Source organism: Sorex araneus, chromosome 6 (genome assembly GCF_027595985.1).
Source record: "Sorex araneus isolate mSorAra2 chromosome 6, mSorAra2.pri, whole genome shotgun sequence".
Taxonomy (NCBI): domain Eukaryota; kingdom Metazoa; phylum Chordata; class Mammalia; order Eulipotyphla; family Soricidae; genus Sorex; species Sorex araneus.
The window spans coordinates 119,593,308-119,617,010 of NC_073307.1; the positions used below are offsets into that span (position 1 = coordinate 119,593,308).

Consider the following 23,703-nt stretch of genomic DNA (forward strand, 5'->3'; position numbering starts at 1 on the left):
AGAGAAAGCCGAGAAGGGCAAACATCGCCAAGCCCATTTCTCTCATCCGCTTCCCACTCACAAGGTCACTCAATATCCAGGAACCTGAGACAAGACAGACGAGGCTCTCACCTCTGGAGCTCTGTATTTCAGCGAGCAGGAAGAGGCGATATATATATATATATATATATATATATATATAGATAGATATAGATATATAGATATATATATAAAGCTAAAACAGGGGCTGGAGCGATAGCACAGTGGGTAGGGCGTTTGCCTTGCATGCGGCCAACCCAGGTTCGAATCCCAGCATCCCCTATGGTCCCCCGAGCACCTTCAGGAGTAATTCCTGAGTGAAGAGCCAGGAGTAACCCCTGTGCATCGCCGGGTGTGACCCAAAAACCAAAATAATAATAATAATAAAGCTAAAACAAATCAGGTAGCAAACATGAGCCTATAGGGTCCTGTTCTTCACCCATCTCCTTCCGACAAAAGCCCTGTCTGGGGGGCTCTCTTCCTGCCTCTTCTACGTGTCCCCAAGACCAACCCGCGCCACTCCTGGAGGTTCTGTGTTACTTCTCCTCTGGAGCCATCAACCCCAGCAAGGATGGGCTGGCGTTTCTGCTCTCCCGGGGAACAGTGGCCGGGTGAACACCACAGCCCTGTGTGGGAGGAGGCCTCTACAGCCTGCTGTCCCGGGACCAGGCGCCCATGGCCTCACGCTCCCCGGAGAACATCAGGCATGCAACAGGGGTTAGCTCCCAGAGGGCTACTTGGAAACGGCTTTTTCCCAGCTGTGTTCAGTTCCGTCAGAGCCCTCCCGTCTCAGCTGATTGCTGGTGGTAGATTTCTGTGTTATTTAGGGCACCACAGTCCCACGGTCTTGACACAAACTTAAAATTAGAAATGCATTAAATATAGGAAAGGAGGAAGGTCATTCAGGAAAGGCAGCCTTTTGAGGGAGCTGCAGGACAAAGGCGCCCTGGAAACTTCCAGGTTCATTAATGGGTTTTACACAGCATTCAAGTGTGTTTCTCCTTCAGAAATAACACCGTGGAAAGCGTAGGGGACTGGCTGAAACCTCAGCTCACAGCCGAGTGAGTGACTCTGCAAACTAAAAATAGCTTCTTTCCCACTCATTCTGACAGATTCCACTTAGACCCTGTGCACCGGTTGATCCCCTAACAAACAGTTTTAGTCCTGCAGCAAGAGAAGGGCTGAGGACATTTGGGCTCCACAGTGACCCGATCCCCAGCTGAACTCCGGCTTATTTCCCTGTTTCCTGTTCCTGCTGCAACGGCTGAGTGTGCCTGCACGTGGACCCCGAGCTCCCCGGCTGGGATTCGGTGCTCCTCAACCAAACGTGGGCAGAATTTAAACCAGGAACATGACTCAGGCCCACGGCTGCAGACTGAGCCCCGAGCAAGGCCTCGGAAACACCGGCCGTGGGTCGGCTCCGGATTCCAAGCAAGCCTCTCCGGGTCCCCGGCGCCACAACGGTGAGAGAGGGAGAGTCACTCCTTTCTCTGGCCTATGGCACAGCCTTTCGCTGAGAACAAGTGAGAAAATGTGCGTGAAGGTTATTTTCTGCCAGGCGGCACTGGTCTCGGAGGAAGAGCCAGCAATGACAGGGCAGGCTACACAGACAGCTGGGGCAGAACCAGGCTGGCCCGCTGGAATGGGCGGCCATCTGCTTGGACCAGGAGTGAGGAGCAGAAGCAGAGCTGGAGTCAGGAAATTAGTCCCCTCTGCCTGCCATGCCCTGCCCTCTTCGCTAACCTCTTACTGGTTTTTTGGTTTTGTTTTGTTTTTTAAATCTTACTGGTTTTTTGGTTTTTGTTTTTTTAAAAAAAGATAAAATAAAAACACTGATTCAAAGGCCAGAGGTGAGGCACAGGAGGTGAGGTGCTTACCATGCTCCACGCCTGCAGTTGACCCGGGTTCGATCCCTGGCTCTGCATCTGGTCTCCAGAGCCCCACCATGAGTGATTCCAGAATGCAGAGCCAGGAAGTAAGCCCTGAGCCACTGCCAGGTACGGCCCCAAGACAAACCAACAGAATTAAAATAAATAAAAACATCTTGTTTCTTAAAAACCTATTCAGGAGCCAGAGTGATAGTACAATGGGTAGGGTACTAGCACACGGCCGACATGGGTGGAGTCCCAGCATCCCATATATTCCCCCGTGTACCGCCAGGAGTAATTCCTGAGTGCAGAGTACAGAAGTAACCCGAGCATCATCAGGTGTGAACCAACCACGTTCCACCCCCCCTCCCCAGAACAAACAAATAAGAAAATATCTATTCGGGGGCCAGAGCAATAGTATAGTCGGTAGAATGCTTGCTTTGCACACAGCCAACCTGATTTTGATCCCCATCGTCACCCAAGCCACACCAGGAGTGACCCCTGAGTGCAGAGCTAGGAGTAAGCTCTGAGCACTGCCAAGTATGACTCCCACCAGAAAAAAAAAAAATCCCTTGTCAAATCACACTTTTCTTTTATTGTTGTCTTCAGATTAGGTCATTTCATCACTCACCACTCCCCAGCCTCACAGACACATACGAACAGCACTTTTCACACAGCACAGTAAGGATCTATTGACACACTTACAAGTCTTTTGGGGCAAAGACGCTACACTCTTCATATTTATCTGTCTCTCCACCCAACATAACCGGGCAGTCTCTGTGGGCACAAGGCAGGTGTCCACTGGGCTGGTAAGAGAATGCTCGAGAGCCCCACACCAAGGAGGAGGCAACCCCAGGAGAGGCTGAGATAGTAGGGCAGCAGGCACAGAGCTGGGGGAGCAAGAGGCAGGCGGGGAGTCGGGAAGGTGATGTCCCACTATCTGCCTGCTCAGAACAGGAAGGGCACAGCCACGGGGATGTGTCTGAGCTGCGCTGCGGGCTCCGGGAGGTCTCGGGAGGGTCAGGGCCAGGAAAATGCAGAACAGAACAGGAAGGCCGGGGACTTGGGAGCAGGAGCTCCTACTAAGTGCCAGAGCTTGAAACGGAAACAGAAGGGCTGGGGACAAGCACTGAGTGCTGAAAGTGGGTAAAGGGAGAAACAGGGTAGCATTTCCGTACCTGTACTGCAAACTGTAATGCCCAAAAGGAGAGGGATGGGAGGGGGAGAGACAGAGAGACAGAGAGAGAGAGACAGAGACAGATACAGAGAGAGAAGAAAAGTGCCTGCCATAGAGCCAGGCTGGGAGGAAGGGGTGGGAGGAAACTGGAGACACTGGTGGTGGGAAATGTGTACCGGTGAAGGGACAGGTGACGGAACACTGAATGACTGAATCCCAATCATGAACAACTTTCTGTGAATCTCATGGTGGCTCAATAAATTTTGTTTGTTTGTTTTTGCTTTTTGGGTCACACCTGGCAATGCACAGGGGTTACTCCTGATTCATGCACTCAGGAATTACTCCTGGCGGTGCTTGGGGAACCATATGGGATGCTGGGAATCGAATCTGGGTCAGCTGCATGCAAGGCAAACGCCCTACCCGATGTACTATCACTCCAGCCCCCCAATTTTTTTTTTTAAAGAAAGAAATAGAAGGGCTCAGAGACAAGGATCATGGGCAGAGAACAGAGCCAAAACAAAGAAGCAGAACCAAGCTAAAATGGAACGAGAGCCTGGAACTTCCACATCGGTTAATCTGCCCAGAGAGGCCCACATGTATGTTGCCGGCAGGTAGGCGGAGGGGATCTTGGAGATGACACTGAAGACCCGCTAGAGCTCCAAATCATGATTCAGTAAGGAATCAGCAACAGGGAGCTAGAGATAGTACTGTAGATAAGGCCTTGCATGTGTCTCACTCTGGTTCTGTCCCCGGCACCCCATATGGTCCCTCGAGAGCTGCCAAGAGAGATCCCTGAATGCACAGCCAGGAATCAGCCCTGAGCACCGCCAGCCACAAAACAAAATAATTGGAGAAGGAAGGGACTCTAAATCTACAGGAAATAATAGGGACCATCTGCTCTCACAAAGAAGGGTCCAGGAGGAAATGCAGCTCACCCCAGATTTCTCGGTCAGAGGAGAACCAAAGTGTGTACCCAGGCCACCTGCCTCCCAGTCTAGTTAGCATCCTCTCCGAGGCTGTTCACCTTAGGTCAAGGATGTCTTCTGAGAGTCCCACTGACAGACCAGGAGCCCAGCTCCGGATGCCTCAGAATTTGGGGGCAGCCCAGCGTACCCATCTGGTAAACAGAGGCACTTGTGCCCAACAGTGAAGTGCAAACTTCTGCCTTCAGGTAGGGTTTAAACCCAGATTTCCTCAGGAATCGTGCAGCTAGCAGCCCCGACTCGGCACAGCAAAGCAAAATGCCACTGTGGTTTATGTCTGTTACAGCAAACAAACCAAACTGTTCCCACACACCCTGGCCTCGTGTGGGCATGGGGCTTCATCCCCATTACCGGGCTACCCTGGGAATTTTCCAGCCCTGGCTCTCGAGCTACAGTACCATTTTAGAGACAGATATTTCACCCACCTGGTGCATAAAGCACATAGTTTTCAGCACTGTGGAAATATTTATAAGGGCCCTGTAGGTCTAAAATCCCAAAGTCATTCCCAGGCCAATGATGAAATATAGCTCAGGAAACACACACACACACACACACACACACACACACACACACACACACACACACACACACACACACACACACACTTGAGACTCTCAGGAAAGCAGAGACCCTGATTCCCAGGCTGCTAGAGGGGTCATTCAGTTGCCTCTGCCTGTGCAAAGGGATAGAGCCAAGAACATTGCAGTTACACAGAAGGCAGAAGGACCTGGATGTCCAGTCCCAGCCTGCTGTTTACCTCCTATGTGATCCAGGCACCATGACCTAAGTCCTGGGTCGCCTCGATCCCTGATGATTATGACCTCTGTATCCAGATAATCGGGAGGATGAGATAATATGTCAAATACACTAGTTCACTGCCTGGTCCAGCATAACTATGAAGCACCAATGTGCTTAGTTGTTTTCTCTTATTCGCGAACAGCGCAGGATGGCTCGATCACAGTTCACTCCTGTCTTCCGGTGCTTTCCCCTCCACTTGGCTGTCCCTGCGGACCTTCCTGGGCCGATGTCCTACCTGAGGTCCCTGACCAGACAGCTCTGCTTATGCCCTGGACACAGAAGGCAGCGGTCAGCTCCATACCACACTCAGGGCCTTGAAGGCCGGAGTCATCAGCTTAGTTGCAGACTGCTCCTTTCTCCCCAGGTGTCCCTGAACCTCCCTGATCACATCCCCGACCAGGGAAGCATCTAGATTAGATGGCTCTCATCTTTCTCCAAGGTAAACGCACTCCTAGAGGCTTAGAGCTGCCCTCCAGCCTGTCTCTTGACCTCGGGCACCGAAACATCCCACAGGTAAGAGCTGAACATCAGAGAGCCAGAGATAATGCCCAGACCCAATTTACCAGCAGAAAATAGTCCGGACTCTGGGCTCTGCAGAGAGACGGGCCAATTTACACAGTGGCCCCCAGGCACTGGAGCAGAAAGGGCAAGGAGGCCTAGGAGAAAGCTGCCAGGGGCCTCAAGTCTACTCCTCAGACTGCCCTGATGAGAAGCTACGTGAAAGTCACCTCAGTGCCATGCTGTATGTCATTGCGCCTGTCATATTTCTGCATATCAATAGTCATCACAGGTTAAAAGGCTTTCCTGGGGCAAAGAGAAAAGAACCAACAACTTCCAGCGTCTGCTGCATGCCAAGAACTATGCTGTAATCTTCATCAATGACCTTCTGCAGTAGGTATTATTACCCTCAGCTTGCCGATAAAACCAGAAACTTGGAAAACTCCCAGAAGCCTCTGTACCTTTGCTATGTTATTAGACCTCAAAGCCTTAAATGTTCTGGGTAAGACCGGGGAGGGGGGGAGGATGATAAAACACTATGTACCGAGCGCTCAGCACCTCAACTCACGAAGCAGACAACAGCAGCATAAACGCTGCATTCCCCACTCACGGATGATACAGTCTACCCCCCCTCGCCCCCCCCAGGCAGAAACTGGAGACATTCGGCAAACCCATCAAGAGACTCATGGCATTACCCCCTGTAACATCATCTCCGAGATTCTGACTTTGGAAACTGTTTGGTTATTCACTGCAGAGTCTACCACAGTGACAAAAAATAAGGGAAGGTGGAAAGATAACCTAACCACCCAACAGTCAAAGAATGATCTGGAAAATTCCAGAACTTTAAAGTCACATGCCATTGCCCAGCCATTCCCAATCAACTTCAGGGTCAAGAGGAAACAAAGCAAAACATCTGTGATTAAAATGAATGGCTGAAAACCAGGCATCATAAACTCGATCACCGTAAGTCTGCAAAGCACACACACACATGTTCCCCGCGCAAAATGGAATCCAGCTGGACGGGATGGCAAAATGATGGTTGATCTTATTACTACTGAGCCTAAATTGTCCTGGCGCGATTGTTGAAGATGTTTTCAACTCAAGAAAAACAGAGACAGATCCGCCCCAGCACTGAGGCAAGGCCCAGGAGAAATAGGACTGGGGTAGGAAGCAGAAATTGGGAGCCGTCCTACATACCCGGAAGGAGGAGGCCAGCCGGGCTCCAGGGGGACGGAAGTCCTCTAGGTACAGAGAGGGTTGTAATTAGTCTGAGGCTAATTACAGAACGTCTCAACTGCTTATTAATTTTTTGACAGACTCTGAATGAAGACTGACTCCCTTCATTAAGCCAACTTGGTTCAGAGGCTCAACTCCTAGGTGGGCATATTCATTCTTCTTAAAAACTTCCTGTGGCTGGGCTGGAGTGATAGTACAGAAGCTAAGGCAGGTAAGCCTTGCACCTGGGTTCCATCCCTGGCATCCCATGGGGTCCCCTGAGCACAGCCAGGAGTGAGTGCAGAGTCAGGAGTAACCCCTGAGCATAGCCCGGTTGTGGCACAAAAACAAAAACTTAATCTGGGGTCAGAGAGCTATTACAGTGGGTGAAGTGCTTGTCTGGTATATGATGGACCTGGGTTTGATCCCTGAAACGCCATACGGTCCCCTGAGCCTCACCAGGAGTAAATCCTAAGCATTGCTTAGTGTAGTCCAAAAGCAAAACAAAACAAAAAATGCAAACAAAAAACTTTAAGCCTTTTTTTTTTTTAACTAAAGAAGAAGGGCCAGAGCAATAATAGTACAGCAGGCTGAGACTTAGACTTACACATGAGCAACCTGGGTTTGATCCCCTGCATCCTTATGATCCCCCGTGTACCACCAGGAGTGATTCCTGAGTGCAGAGCCAGGAGTAATCTCTGAGCACCACCAGTGTGGCCCAAAACACCAAAAACATAAAGATAGAAAGAAACTTAAATTCAGCAACAGAAACACACCCCCCTGGAGAAATTAAGACTCCTGCCTTGGATGTAGAAATTCAAGACATTTCAGGGAACTAAAGGGGCTGGAGTGAGCAACTGAACTATAGCGTTCTCCACACTGGGAAATATAAACAGAAGTGCAAAAATACTTAGCTCTGTATTAAAGGGCCCCCTGGATCAGCTTCCGACCCATCTCTCTGATATTACTTCACATTCACTCCCACAGATACACCATACACCAGTGGTCCCCCAAACATTTTCTTCTCTTCCTTATCCCTGGGACTCTGTTCAAACTGAAACGCCTCTTCTCTCTTAATGCCACTTGCTCAAATCTGAATGCCACCCAAGGCACGGCTCAGAGCCTAACCCAAGCCCTGGGCCCTGCGCCTCACTAAACCGAGTTCACACACGATATGCCATGCAGTTCAGTGGCCTGGCCAGCTGCCTTTTTCTACCACATGGAGTCACGAGAACCTCGAGGGCAAGGGATGATCCCTTCGGATTTCAGCCTGGGATGTACAGCCATGCTTATAGACTCAAGTACAGGGAAGGGCCTCCCCTGAAAGACCAGGAGAAGAGACGCCTCTGCAAAGCGACCTCCTACCTCCGTTGTTCCAGCTAAGCAACGAAGAGGGCAAGGTGAGCTCTTCTGAGGCGGTGAGGAGGAGAGGGACGAATCCTGCTTCTGTAGTTTCCGGCCTTCCTGGGACTCCAGCTTCCTCCCCAGTTGGCCATAGTCAGCCCGGCCCCAGGTAAACACCTTGCCAGTTTCTAAAAACAAACAGTGTTTGAATTAAGGCTCTGTTCCACAGCTGTGATCTCATGGGCAGGCAAGGAATGACAAGACAAAGTGCGAACATTTATTTTAATACAAACGCTGTGCGCCAGGAGCCTGCCGATGATCCTCTGAAGGAAGCGTGACTATTCACATCTTTACAGGTAAGGGAACTGGGGCTCAGAGAGGGGAATCAAGACCAAACAGGTGATGAGCATCAGAGGCTTATCCTAAAGCCAGGACTGCAGCACGGGCGAGACTGCCTGCAACACAGCAGCCATGTACAGCCGCGCCCAGCCCCGCCACACACACCCTCCCTCTAGGCTCTGCCCAGATGTCTGTTCCCCGGCTCCCCCCTCTCATCTAGCCAGCCACTTGGAAGTTCCCCAGGATCCCGACTTACTCCACTCAGTCCCTTAGGGCCTAACTCTAAGCTCAACAGTAGGGTCTGTGCATTTTCCCCTCCGTGTCACATAGAGTTCCTATGTTATATAACATATAAAAGCCTCCCTGAGTCTATGGCCTTACCCAAAGGAGCAATTCTAACAGTCCCCATGCAAGTGCTAAAGGAAAGAGAAGGAAGGAAAGGAGAGGAAAAAAGACAGGCTCATCGGGAGCCAGGAAAGCGTTCGGCCCTCCAGATGCAATACCACCTGGGCTGCTGGCCAGTGCGAAAGATGAGAGAGGAAAATGAAGTTTGGGAAAAGATAAATGGACATTCTTCTCCTTGATAAAAGAGAATTCGCCAAGCTCATTCAGTTGTTCCAAGTACGACATTTGTTATTTCAACAGAAATGCAAAATCCGATGAGGCATAGATTATTAACAGATTCTCTGCAATAAATATGCATAACCATGTGCGCCGTATAAATTCTTTATACATGTTTATTTTAACAAAGAAAAACTTTGCTTAAGAGACAAAACACCAAGTAATGCATATTAAATTTCTAGACAAATCTACTACATACTCTGTGTTTGGTATCAAAGCTTCATCTGGCCCCACATTCAACATATGGTTTCTGGTGTCAGCTTAAAAAACAACCACAGACTCACGGGGGAAATGTCAGAGTACTGTAGGAAGACAGGGCTCTGACGGGAGATAGTTCCCAGGATCAATCTGTTTGGGACCCCAGTGGAGACACCAATATGTCCCTGGGAATCTCTCACGCGTCTGAGTTTCTTCCACAAGGGAGCGAAGCCTGGTGGGGCGCCGGGATACACAAGCACTGGGAGTGGGTCCATTCAGATGTGCCATTTCATGGCTTCACATGCGTCGCTCCTTTTAGCAGAGATGCCCTTTCCATAAAACATCCATCTGGACTCAGCCTTTAGAGTTCAGCTCGTGTGCCACCTGTTCTGTGAAGCCTTTCTAGACTCCCCAACTGTCCACGGAAAGGATGAGAGTCACGTGCCCATGAGTCACTGGATTATTACCCTCATTAAGTGCCATGTTCCCATTTAACAGCCGGAAAGTTCAGACGTGTCTTCCTTGCATCAGCCCCTGGCTTGCACAGCTAAGCCACACACAGCTCCTCCTACGAGTCTCTAGGACCACGTGACACTGATAATTTACAATGGCCCCAAACCCACTCCACCCTCTTCCTAGACTTCGGCAGGGTTAGACCACAAAGCACCCACAGGCAAGGGATCCCACACTGGCAACGGTGCCTCTCCCCGAGCCGGCTGGCTGGGAGTCCCCAAGGAGAACGCCAAGAAGCTGCTCTCTTCATATGAAGCAGGGACTCCCAAGCAGTGCTCAGAAACCCTAAGGGCTACCCCCAGCAGTACTTAGTGGTTTGGGTGGCTCCTGCTAGGGCCCGAGGAAAGAGTGCTGCGCAGGCCGTGCGGTGTTGGGGACCACCAGGGCCACCCCAGTGGTACTTCAGGGCCACACCCAGCAGTGCTGGGGTGACCATGTGCCTTCAGGGTTCAAAGCTGGCTTCTGAACACTGCGCTATCTTCCCGGCCCAGGACCGTTAGCCTTAACTGACTCGGGCACCCCTCTGCTGGCAAGTCCGCTACCTGTAAGGTTACAGAGAGTCATGTCACGAATCCCACAGGGAATCCTTCCTTATCAAGAAAAACATCTTAGAACTTTCCCTCCTATTGATTCTGGATGTCCAAGAGAGGCCAGACAGCCAGAATAGGGTGCTACCATTATTTCATCTCCAATAGCAATCCAACCATTTCACTTACATAGCACTTTTCACCTTCGAAGCACTTTACAAAGATTAACTAATTAATCTGCGTGCTCTCGAGGGAGGCCATCAACATTCTATATTAGAGACGAGCCAGAAACCAGGCCGACGGCATGTCCAGCCGGCGTCTCCAGCCCCGGGGCTGCTCAGTCAGGTTTGGTTGTGCATGCTCTACCTGTGCCTCCTCAGGACAGACCCGCCAACACAAGGCTCACCCCAAACAGAGGAGCACCTTTCGTTTTGTCTTTTCAATGGGCAGCTATTTACAGGCTGTCTCCCAGGTGAGTTGTCTAGTGCCTTCATAGATACTATCTTTATTCATTCTCATGCTAAATCTGTGAAGTACAGATTACTAAAACTTTTACAGATGAAGTTAAATGGAGCTGGGCATGCAGCTCAGTGATGGGGGCGGGGGGCAGGGAAGGGTGAGAAGAGGGGAGGAGAGGAGAAAGGAGAAGGGAGAGGAGAGGAGAGGAGAGGAGAGGAGAGGAGAGGAGAGGAGAGGAGAGGAGAGGAGAGGAGAGGAGAGGAGAGGAGAGGAGAGGAGAGGAGAGGAGAGGAGAGGAGAGGAGAGGAGAGGAGAGGAGAGGAGAGGAGAGGAGAGGAGAGGAGAGGAGAGGAGAGGAGAGGAGAGGGGAGGGGAGGGGGGATGAGAGATAAGTCAGGAGAAGAGGGAAGGGCAGGAGAAGGGAGAAGAGGAGAGAGGAGGGGAGGGAGGAGGGGAGGTAAGTTGAGGGTAAGGGAGAGGAAATGAGAGAAGAGATGGGGAGAAGGGAGGAGGGGAGGGAAGAGAAGAGAGGAGGGCAGAGGAGGGGAGGGGAGGGAGAAGAGAGGGAGATGAGAAGGGAGGTGTGGGGGAGGAGGGAGGAAGGGAGAAGAGAGGAAAGAAGAGGGAAAGGGGGGAGAAGAGGGGTAGGCAGGAAAAGGAAGGAGAGGAGAGGAGAGGAGAGGTGAGGAGAGGCAAGGAGAGGAGAAGAGAGGCAAGGAGAGGAGAAGCAAGGAGAGGAGAGGCGAGGAAAGGAGAAGAGAAGAGAGGGGATGGGAGGGAGGGGAGGGAGGGGAGGAGATTAGAGAAGAGAGAAGAAGGAAGGGCAGAAGAGGGGAGTGGAGGGGAGGGGAGAGGAGGGAAGGGGAGAAGAGAAGAGAGGAGAGGATGGGTGGGGAGGAGAGGAGAGGGGAGTGGAGGGGAGGAGAGGGGAAAGGAGGGGAGGGGAGAGGAGAGGAGAAAAACATGACGTTAAATGACTTGGTCAAGTCCAGACAACCAGCAATAAGTATACTCCGCCTCTAAACCTGCATTTTCTGACTCCAGAACCAAAGGAAGCACCAATAATTGCACAGCTGCTGTCAAAAACAGATGAGACTGACTGATGCAAGAGCCATTCCTTCAGTGTTTGAGGAGGGGAGAAGCCCAGATTAGGTGGATATGTTCTGTGTACCATCCAGCTTTCCACACTGGAGTGGGCTCCTGGGAAGGACGCCGTGCAGAACTGAAGACTATAAGCACCGGAATAAGGCTTTAAACACAGCGTTAGGATTTTAGGTCACCTGGAATCAGTGAGGAAAAAAATATATATACATATACATACATATGTATATATATATACATATATATATATATATTCTTTGAGGTACCGTAGACAAATGTTTGCCTCAAGTTGAAACGTGCTGTCAAATCCAAGGAGATTCTGATCACAAACGCAACTGATGAATCTTCTCTTCAAAGTATGTATGATTGCAATACAAATATATAGACATTAATGTCATCTGAAAAGTAACAGGTATGTGTCTCCAGATAAATGAAGAAAATGACAAACAGCTAAAAATAAAGTCGGTGAGTGAAATACCATCTTAAGGCACATGCCTCAGAGGATCACCAATCGTAGAGGCAGGAAACAGACATGGCAAAAGGTCTCAATGCAAAGTGGGAAACAACAGGGGCCAAGTGAGCACCGACAGATCACATCGAGAGAGTGAGGGGGAAGCATTTCAAGCTCAGATGGCCCCAGCAAGCTTGATGGAGCAAGAGGCCCTGAAGATGAGCTCTTGGGTGGGAAAAAGAAATGGGAGAGCAAGAGAGGATTCTAGGAGTGGAAAGAAGGATGAGACATTGGCATCAGTCCACCAGGGCGGGTGGGCAAGTCGGAGCGACAGTGATGGGCAGCGAGGAAAAAAGGTAGGGAGAACCAGGCTAGGGGGCTGGCTCCCAACTTCCAGACCTGGGGTCCCCAAACTCGATTATTTGCATTTTCCTACCCTATCACCAAAATCTGTATGTTGGTTCAATTCTTAAAGCATGTGCCAGTGTGGTACACAAGAGAAGTTGGAATATGTATCATTCCTCAAGGATGGCCACACCTGGGGAAAAGACAGTTCAGATAGAGATGGGAACACCAAGTAAAATGTGGTTGGATGTCCCACTCGGGAAGGGAGATGCGTGCTGAAAGTAGACTAGAGACTAAACATGATGGCCACTCAATACCCCTATTGCAAACCACAACACCCAAAAGGAGAGAGAGAACAAAAGGGAATGCCCTGCCACAGAGGCAGGGTGGGGTGGTGTGGGATGGGATTGGGGGGTGGGAGGGATACTGGGTTCATTGGTAGTGGAGAATGGGCACTGGTGTAGGGATGGGTTCTCGAACATTGTATGAGGGAAACACAAGCATGAGAATGTGTAAATCTGTAGTTGTACCCTCATGGTGATTCACTAATTAAAAAATAAAAATAAATTAATTAATTAAAAAAAAAGGATGGCCATGCCCAACCCTAATCTAATCCCTAACACCATATGGCCCCCAAAGCATTGCTAAGGATAGCCGGGAGGCTCCCAAGCATTGCTGAGGTTGCCCTGGGGGTCCCCAGTACTGCAGGACCCCAAAAGCATGACATCTTCAGGCCCTAGCACTGAACCTCCTTCCGAGCTGGCTGAGAACTGCTAGGAGTAGCCCCCAGGCTTCCTGAGAAGCTCCCACCTTCTCAAGAAAGAATTTGATACACACACACACACACACACACACACACGAGATACAAACAAAAGAAGTTGTCATTTTCTGTTTCTGCATCTTGGCATACCACACTCATTTTTTGAGGCACTGCTCAACAGACCATGGGGGAAGACTACAGACTCTTAAGCAGAGGTGAGATCTGACCAAAGAGATGTTTGGGGCTGGTACATTGAGCAAAGGATCTGCAGGAACCTGCAATAATAATGTTCCTCACTAACACTTTGTTCTAGGTGCCCAAGCATTCTGTTCTGAGCATTCTCTATAAAGACTCCAACTTCCCCTCCCAATAACCCCATGAGATCAGTACTTCCATCAGCCCCATTTTACTGTCAGGGAACAAGGCACTTAGCCAAAGTTACAGAGCTAGGAAGTAAAAAAAAAAAAAATAAGGAAGGAAGGAAACACTACCTTTTTTTACAATTCACACAAAGCCTAAGATGAATCAGGGCTAAAACTAGGGTTGAAGTTGGGCAGGGGGTTGGCGGGGGTGGGGGCGGTTAGGAGGGTGGTTTACAAATCCGCAAGGCTTAGCACCCCATCAGACCTAAGAGAAAGGGGAGGAAATAAGCAACATGCTGAGATTTCAGGATTCCGGGTCTAGTGCTCAGATGGTGATGTCGGTCAATGAAACAGACGAAGGTGCAGACATGCCAGCTCAGCCAACCTCTCAATGGGAGGCTCGAAATGCTACTTCCTTGCCAAACGATTTTACTTTTCTCGGGCTTTTCGCAAACATCTTGTCAAACAGTCAGACCCAAATAAAGAGGAAGTAAATAGGGCGAAAGACTATTAGGTACCAAGACTAGAATGGAGAGAAAAGGGTGCTCGGAGGTCAAAAGAGAAATAGGAGTGCTGGGGAGGGGGAAAGCAGCTCAGATAGAGAAGGGACCACCAAGTAAAGGGTGCTAGGAGGGCCCCCTTGGGATGGGAGATGCTGGAAATAGACTATAGACCGAACATGATGGCCACTTAATACCTCTACTGCAAACCACAACACCCAAAAGGAGAAAGAGAGCAAAGGGGAATGCCCTGCCACAGAGGCGGGGGGTGGGTAGGGGGGATGGGATGGGGGTGGTGGGAGGGATGCAGGACCATTGATGGTGGAGAATGGGCACTGGTGGAGGGATGGGAACTCGACCATTGTATGACTGAAATGCAAGCACGAAAGTTTGTAAGTCCGTAACTGTACCTCACGGTGACTCACTAATAATTTTTTTTTTTTAAAAAGGGAGCTGTAGGAGGAGGGATGGATAAGAACTAGTCAAGGAACCAGCATTCTTTGCTGTTCATCAAAGACTGCCTGAAGTTGTGAAAAAGGCAGGAGCTCCACACAGATTCAGTGAGAAGCCACTGCAACATTCTCAGAGCTTCTTGCCCAAGAGGACTGTCTACCTTGTTCTCGGGAAAGGGTCCTAAAGGTGACAAGAAAACAGGTTGATAGATTGCCGTCTGAGGAACATCCATCTTTTCTTAACAAATCCTGTCCCCCAAGGGTCCAGAATGTCACTGAAGATGAAAATTATAGCAATAGAGGTGGATGTGCTGAAAACATCACGCATGGCTCCGGCAGAGAAATAGACCATACAACCCTTTCTTCCCATCTCTAATGCCTGAAAATGTCACATGGAACACCGTGCCCATGGGTCACCCAGCTGAGGGGGAGCGCGCAGAGCACGGGTGCTGGGAGCAGCCAGGCGGTTTCACGCTGTTCTTCCAGAGGCCTCTGTTTGGCTTCCCTCTGTCTCCATGGCACGCAATCTGGTTCATCTCATCTACCCACTCTTCAGTTCTGCTGAGCATGCAACCCAGATCAGATTCGCGTGAGCAGTAACCCCAGAAATCATGCTCCTCGGCTTGGGGGCTACCCTTCAGCGCTTACCAACAATACTTCCAGGTGTGATGGGGGGGTGGAGTCAGGAGAGACTACCAAGTATCTGGGGGCCTGTGGCCCACTAAAGGTGACAGATCAAAGCAACCATTACATCCACTCCAGTGGAAAGCACAGAACTTGCTCTCCTCCTCCTTGTTCTCCCCCCTGCATGGGGCCAGGCCCAGAGGGGTGCTGAATGTTTGCAGGCAAAAAGAGAGTTGAGCACTGAAACCATCGCCTCCCATCCCTCAGAGAGAAATGACAGAGAGGAACAACTTTTCCCGACTCACGCAAACAACTCAGAATCAGGGCGCGGCGGTTGGCGGTTATCAGATTCAGCCAATGATGAAGCGAGCATGATGCCACTCCCCAGCCCCGCCTGACCAGGTACTGTCCAGGGGCCACAACCCAGATCAGCCCCCTGACCTGTGAAGCACACGGTCCGGGGCAGGGGAAGATGGACAGGGAGCAAATCCACTCACAAATCCACTCACAGAAGGGTTTGCAGAGTGTCTGTCTGCCCATTGGAGTTGGCGCTATGGGGTGGAAACAGTTTGCTTTCACTCATCCTTACAGGCTGGTACACAGTCTAGCTCAAAGCAGGGGCTCAGGACCAGGGACAGGAACCAGCAACCAATGTTTGGAAGCCTGCCTCAAGTGGCAGGCAGGGGGGGCGGGGGTGGGGTGGGAGGGAAGTTAGGAAAGAGAAGGGGCCACCATGACAATGAGATTTGGAAATCATCACTCTGGACAAGAAGTGAGTGCTGAAAGCAGGTAAAGGAACAAGCATGATAATCTCTCAGTACCTGCATTGCAACCCATAATGCCGAAAAGGAAAGAGAGAGAGAATGAGAGGAGGGGAGAACAAGAGAGAGAAAGAGAAAGACAGAGAGAGACAAACAGAGAGAGAGACTGAGACAGAGACAAAGACAGAGAGAGAGAGAGAGAGAGAGAGAGACAGAGACAAAGACAGACAGAGAGAGAGAGACAGAGACAGAGACAAAGACAGACAGACAGACAGACAGAGACTGAGACAGAGACAAAGACAGACAGAGAGATAGAGAGAAGTGCCTGCCGTGGAGGCAGGTTGTGGGGGGAGGGGGATGGCAGGAGGGAGATTGTGGACATTGATGGTGGAAAACGTAAAACTAGGAGGGGGTGGATATTGAAACATTGAGAAACCAAATCATGAACAACTTCGTAACTCTGTATTTCATGGTGATTTAATGAAAGTAAAAAAAATTAATTTTTTAATTAAAAATAGTGCTCAAATTAAAAAAAAAAAGGAATCAGTAGTTGCCTTGCATGTGTGAGGCCCTTAGCTAACTAAATTCCCAGCACCATTACTTCCCCAAACACCATCAGGAACGACTCCTGAGCTAGGAGTATCCCTGAGTATTGCCAGGCACGGCTCTGAAGCAAAAACAAAACCAAACCAAAAAAAGCAGGTTTTTGATCAATCTGCTGCCTGACTGAACAAATAATCGAGTCGTCTCCACCTGCCTACTTCTTGTTCTCTACTTACTGAACTTCATCCTTGACCGGCTGAGCTCGTGGTCTTGAGAAATCACTCAACATTTGCCAAATGGGAAGAACATCTACCTTGTCACGTTGTTGCAAGGACACTTTATGTGGCAACTATCACAATGGCAACAAATACAGAGAAACAGCAAATGCTAGCCCCAGTTACTAACATTTTCCCAAACTGAACATCACAGCTTGTCAAAGATTTCCAGAGTTCCACCCCCAGCTTCTACCAATTTGTCAAATCTTCTCCGCTGACTCTCTTCTACCGAAGTCTCAGGGTCATCTGAGATGATTTCTTTATCTACTGATAAAGAAATAGGCTCTATCGCAGAATTTTTGGATAGTTTCAGGATTCAAGCTACGCCCCCGCCCCCTATCCCGGGGCCCAGCAGAAGCACGGGAAGGACCGACCACATGCACAAATTAAGACCAGGAGACAAGACAAGAACCAGAGAGAGCAATGGATAAGAGCGATGAATTGAGCAGAGGTGGAGAAGGAAGGGGACACAGCCTGGGACACGGGGAACCTGGACTCAGACCCAGCATCCACTCCAGGCCACACAGCCTGCAAGGGGTCCCTTCTCTGCTAGGGGCCTCATCCTCCCATCCCCACAGGAAGAGATGACTCCAGGGTAGCCGTCTAACCTAAACTTTGACAACGATCTCTAAAACCGCTCCAGAGTTAAAGTGGTATCTAACTTAATTTCACAGGCAGCCTTAGAAGAGGTTGGCCAGTGTCCCAAAATATGACATTCACCCTAATAACAACACAGAAATCAACTACTACAGTTCACAATTTTAAGAAAAAAGCAGGACTTGACTCTACATCCTGTCAGGATATTTCTTAATTTTTTTTTAATAAAACAGTTCAATTTAGGAAGTCTGAGAGGGAGAAGGGAACTCTATAAAAGTAAAAATAAGAGGTTACAGGGACTGGAGCAATAGCACAGTGGGTAGGGCGTTTGCCTTGCACGCGGCCGACCTAGGTTCGATTCCCAGCAGAGCACCGCCAGGAGTAATTCCTGAGTGCATGAGCCAGGAGTAACCCCATGTGCAGTGCCGGGTATGACCCAAAAAGAAAAAAAATAAGAGATTATACACCCCAAATTGGGATATGGGCGATTCCAATATGGATGGAATGCTTGGTGACCTTCTTTTGCAAAATTTCTCAGGTCTCCAAATCTGAAAAATGTCTGTCGCCAAGCAAAAGGCTTAAGAGTCTTTTTTAAAGTTAACATGGGAACAAAATTCCCAAACATTAGCTACCCAACTAAGAAGGGAAGCAGTCTGCAAGGAGAGTAAACAGAAATATGAGAGGTTGGGGGAAATTTCTTTTTGGAGAGCGACTGTGTGGAACTATTTTAGGCACTGCCTTAAATTATACAATTTAATCAACCCTAAGTGCCAGGTGAGAGCCCATTTTACAGAAAAAGAAGCACATCACAAAGATCAAATAACTTGTTCGAGATCACACGACCAGTATGAAGCAACACTGAATGATAATGACAACAGCAGTAATAACTAGTATCTTATGTTTAAACTTTTATTTCATGTTAAATTCCTTATGTGGGTTGTCCCGATTGCTCTACAAAACTACCCCATGGGCAGGCATGTATTCAGTTCCTCAAGCTGTGGTTGAGAAAACTAAAGCAGAGAGAGGTTACATCTCAGGCCCAGAGTTCCATGGCTGGTACCTCAGCCACTGCCCCGCCCTCGAGGTCATGCCAGCCCCCTCCCACTAGGCCACACTGCCCCTTCAAAAGCGAACTTTCCATGACTGGAGCAATAGTATAGTGGGGAGGATATTTGCCTTGCATGCAACTGACCCGGGTTTGAATCCCCGCATCCCATGTGGTCCCCCCAAGCACCGCCAGGAGTAACTCCTGAGTGCAGAGCCAGGAGTTACTCCTGGCGGTGCCCCCTGAGCATCGCTGGGTGTGACCCAAAAAGCAAAACAAACTTAAAAACAAAACAAACAAACAAACAAACAAAAAGTGAACTTCCTGGGCTGGAGAGATAGCACAGGGGTTAAGACCACGCATGCAGTCAACCCCGGCTCAATCCCCAGCCTGCACTCTGCCAGGGATGCAGTGCTGGGCACAGAGGCAGGAGTAGCCCCTGAATACCGCATGGAACCTAAAACAAAGTGGGCATTCCCCAGGTCTTCTGGAGCTGATGAGAGTCAGGAGAAGCCGGGCATGGGCCTGGGGCATGAGGACCGCCTGGTCAGGGGGCGACTTCAGCTTCAGCCTTGGCCCGTGTGGCAACGGTCAGAGTCCCCAAACATGTCATCATTCCGCGCAGCTGCTTCATTTCCCCCGCTGGCTTTTGCAGCTGCCAAGTCGGGGGAGCCAGTGATACCAGCCAGGGCAGACGACATCTGGAGGAGCCCCCGGCCTGACTGCGGGCCCATCCATACCCCGCAGGGATGCCCAGGCCAAACGCAGAGGCACGGAGAGATGATGTCTTCTCCCTGATGTGGCAAAAGCATCTCGGGAAGCCCCCTCCTGCTTGGCTCACTCCTGGTCTCTTGCACAGCGCGTCCTCGGGGTCAGGCAGGCCCCAGTCCACAGTGCTGGTCCAGCCGGCTAGTAGGGCTCCTCATTTGGGCTCCTCTCATTCTTAAGGCTCGAAGGCCAGGACTTCCCTAGAGCACCCCGTGGCCCCTCACCGTTCCCCTCAGAATCTGCCATCCCTTCCTTACGAGTCCCTAGCACGGTGCTCGGCCCTCTGCTCCGACGCCTCCTCTGCCATTAACCCGTGGAAGGCTGCGTGGTGGCGTGTCTTATGTTGCCCGCCCTTTGGCCGCTGCTGAGGGATTATGAGAAGGAGCTGGCTCCCCCTGAGGAAGGCTGGCAAATCTGAACTCGGCAGCCACTGGCTCAAAGGCTGGTGGGCAGGAACACTGTCTCTCAGCTGGGGGAGAGCAGCCTTTTCTTCTACTCAGGCCCTCAGCTGCCTGGATGAGGCCCGCCCAGATGAGGGAAGGCAACCTGCTTGACACAGTCAACTATTCATTCATCTCCTCCAAAGACACTCTCCCAGAATGGCCGAGGTGATTCCAAAGTGCAGAGCCAGGAGTAATCCCTGAGCATCAGCACGTGTGACCACAAAACCAAAAAAAAAAAAAAAAATGAGGTGGAAGTGAACCTTCACCACTGTAGGGGCAGAGGTGAAGAGTAACTTTGTAAACCAAGACATAAATGGTCACATTGTGATAACTACATTGCCTCAACTATAGTGAAATTTGCACTGTAGCACTGTCATCCAGTTGTTCGATTTGCTTGAGTGGGCACCAGTAAGGTCTCCATTGTGAGACTTGTTACTGTTTTTGGCATATCAAATATGCCGCGGGGAGCTTTCCAGGCTCTGCCGAGCAGACAGGATACTCTTGGTAGCTTGCCGGGCTCTCCAAGAGGGACGGAGAAATTGAACCCGGGTTGGCCGCGTGCAAGGCAAACGCCCTACCCACTGTGCTACCGCTACAGTCCATAGTGAAATTTAAGGAATTTAAATCCAAAAAACACTGAATGGGGCAGAGTGATAATATAGCAGGTAGGACACTTGCTTTGCAAACAGCCAACCCAGGTTCAGTCCCTGGCACCCATATATGGTCCTCAAGCAATACAAGGAGTGATCCCTGAGCACAGAGCCAGGAGTAAGCCCTGAATACTTCCAGGTGTGATGGGGGGGGGGTGGAGTGAGGAGAGACTACCAAGTATCTGGGGGCCTGTGGCCCACTAAAGGTGACAGATCAAAGCAACCATTACATCAACTCCAGTGGAAAGCAGGACACTTGCTCTCCTCCTCCTTGTTCTCCCCCCTGCATGGGGCCAGGCCCAGAGGGGTGCTGAGTGTTTGCAGACAAAAGTGAGTCAAGCACTGAGACCATCCCCCCCCCCATTCCTCAGAGAGAAATGACAGAGAGGAACAACTTTTCCCGACTCACGCAAACAACTCAGAATCAGGGCGTGGCGGTTGGCGGTTATCAGATTCAGCCAATGACAAAGCGAGCATGATGCCACGCCCCTGCCCCGCCGCCTGACCAGGTGCTGTCCAGGGGCCACAATGCAGATCAGCCCCCTAACCTGTGAAGCACACGGTCCAGGGCAGGGGAAGATGGACAGGGAGCAAATCCACATGGAACAGAGCCTGGGTGCCGCCAAGAAATGATGGGAAAGGGGGACAGGAGGGGCCCAGGACCAGGGTGCTGCTCCTGACTTCCTGCCTGGGGCTTTTTCTCCAGAGCACCAAGACTTTCTTTTAAAGGAGGGTCGTCGGAGAATGCTCCGGATCCCAAACTGAGCCGATAACACCGGGGTGCCCCAGACGGAGGAGGTGCAGTCTCCCCGCCTTCTCCAAATGGAATCCCGGCGACACTGAGCTTCTACTAACATGGCTCTGGTATGTGGGGACCGGGACTATCTCTCCAAACCTAATATACAAAAAAACCACTCAGGAATGGCTCCTCCTCCCCCGAGTGGCCACAATCCCAGAGGCACACAAACCAATCTCGGCACACAGCAGCTGCTGGCAGATATACTCTTGGACTGTGAACTAAGCTACGGCCCCGTGCAGCCCTGGGAGGGGAAGGGTTTTTGTCCCTTGGCCTTTTCCCATTGTGGCAGCATGGTGACCGCCACCTTTCAGAGCCAATTGGACAGAGAGGTAGGAGCTTTCAGTGATGGGGCACATGGGAAATCTCGCAATGAGGGGTGGGGAACAGAACCGGTCCTGCTCACCGCCCAAATGAGACCCCGAGTGTCCAGACACGAACAGCTCCTCCGCTCCTAACTGCCATGATCCCAGAGGCACACATACCAATCTCAGAATGCAGTGGCTGCTGGCAGAAATACCTCTGGACTTAATTACTAAAATACCAAAATTCCAAAACTGCTCGGCCGCTTTTGCAGCCGTGCAACATCATATGCTCTTCATTATCAGCAATAGAAAACAAATGATCTAATGATGCCTTTTCGACAGGTCTGATTGTTGGGGGGGTGGGGAAATTCCAAATAATAATAGTGGCTTCTCTGTCAAAAATTGAATGTAATCAAAGTAAAGAGAGAGTAAAGTGAAAATCATCTGCCACACAGACAGGGTGGGGAGTGGGAGGGGGGTATACTGGTGTTCTTGGTGGTGGAACATGTGCACTGGTGAAGAGATGGGTGTTTGATCATTGTATGACTGAGACTTCGTAACTGTTCTCATGGTGATTCAATTAAAAATAAATTAATTAATAATAAAAAAATAAAAATAAAGAAGGGTTCGTGCATCAAAGGGACCTCAGTCAACTCACAAGGGGCCACAAAACTGTTCTGACTTCCTCAGGACAACGATGGAAAGGAAGACGACCAGCGTGGAAGGGCTTGGGCAACTCTAAGGAGAGGAAGCCGTGCTGGGATGAACATTACACCGTCTCTAAGGCCAGTTGGCAAAGAATAGTCATGGGACAGCGGCAGGGGGCTTGCCTTACATGCCGACCCTGGGTCCATCCCCTGGTGCTCTCTAGGGTCTCCCGAGCCTTCCAGGAGTGACCCCCGAGCACCACTGGGCACGGCCCCCAAACAAATACCTCCCCCTTCCCAAATAAAAGCAGGGTCTTAAGAAGCGAGAGCATGAGCCCCACTCTGGGGGTGCTGCTAAACCTGAATGTCTGGGCTCTGGCTCCTCCCGGGGCGGGAAGGGTGGAGGGGGGGTGGTCAGCAGGCTGCCAGCCGCACCTAGCAGGCCCCTGGAACCCGGGGGGTGGGGGAATCTGATTGAGGCCAGTGCCTCTGCAGATGTTTCCCGACTCATTTCACATTCAAACTCCAAAGCATCCTCGCACACTTTTAGAGTCTTATTAATAACATTTTAAAATGTAGATTGCTGCCTAATCTTAGCTGCGTAATTAAAAAAATAATCTTGCTTCTCTCCCTCCCAGTAAGAAAGGAAACTATACCCCAGGGCTTCTGCAGCTAAGAAACATGCCCTGCAGAAAGCTAGCAGGAGGCTTGGCTTGGGGGGGAGGTGCAGATAAAGTCAAGAGAGAAATCTAATCTCTTGATTTTGTTTTGGGTCTTGTTTTTGTTTGGTTTTGGTTTCTGGCTTATAACCAGTGGTGCTCAGACTTACTCCTGATTCTGTGCTCCTGGTAGGGCTCAGAGTACCGTATACGGTGCCGGGGATCGAACGGGGGCCCACCAAGTGCAAGGCAAGTGCCCTACCTGCTGTACTACTGCTCTGGCCTTTCATCCACTGATTTCAGGAAATCAAAAATGAGGCGGACGGAGGAAAATGACCCACCCGCAGGCGCAAAATGCTGCCCTCTGGCAGACCCTATGACAGGACAGGCCCTGCGCCCCTCGCCGACTCGACCATCTCCCTGGGAAGAAGGAAGGAGGGAGGAGAGCAGGTTCTCAGAGGGAAGTGATCATGCTGTGTGATTCTTCTCAGCCAGTGAGCACCGGCCACCTGGACAAATGGCCACGGGTTTCGGCTGTCCCAGGGGAGGAGGGCCACAAGGCTCAAGCTCTCCACCTTCCTCACAGACCCAGTCAGAGCCAAACACAAGCCTCGGGGCAACCCAAGGGTGAGGCCCAGTGAGGAAAGCAGCCCCAGCTCCGGGGACCAGACAGAGAGTGGCACGGAGAGGCCAGACCCCAGGTCATGCTCACTTCCTGTCCTGCAGGCCAAGTGTGATTTGCACCACCCCCACCTCAGGGGTCGGACAGCTGAGGCTTCCTGGGCTCCGTGGCAGGAAGAAGAAAGATGGGGAAGGGGAAGGGGCCCCTGGCCCTTCTCCTACCTGGGGTGGCTTTATCAAAAGGCCCAAGGGCTGTGCGTTAGAAAGCCACACACCCCTACACCCCAGGGGCTCCTCAGGGGCCTCCCCCCACACTCCCCTCCCTAGCACCGCTGCCCTTGGCCCAGGATGTCACCTTTCGCTACAGCTCACTGCAAAAGATCCTCAGCAGTTTCCATCTTGGTAAGGGATACAAAAAAAAAAAAAAAGCAGGGGGGGAG

General features: G+C 50.7%; 1 protein-coding gene across 10 annotated transcripts in view; it reads right to left on the minus strand.

The window, feature by feature from the left end:
• SERGEF (secretion regulating guanine nucleotide exchange factor) overlaps positions 1-23,703 on the minus strand; it is a 277,657-nt gene that overhangs the window by 199,954 nt on the left and 54,000 nt on the right. For all 10 annotated transcript variants that reach the window (XM_055142485.1, XM_055142484.1, XM_055142483.1 and 7 more), the window contains one exon: positions 7,923-8,089. In XM_055142485.1, coding sequence (XP_054998460.1) covers positions 7,923-8,089 — 167 coding nt within the window. The remainder of the gene's footprint in view (positions 1-7,922; positions 8,090-23,703) is intronic.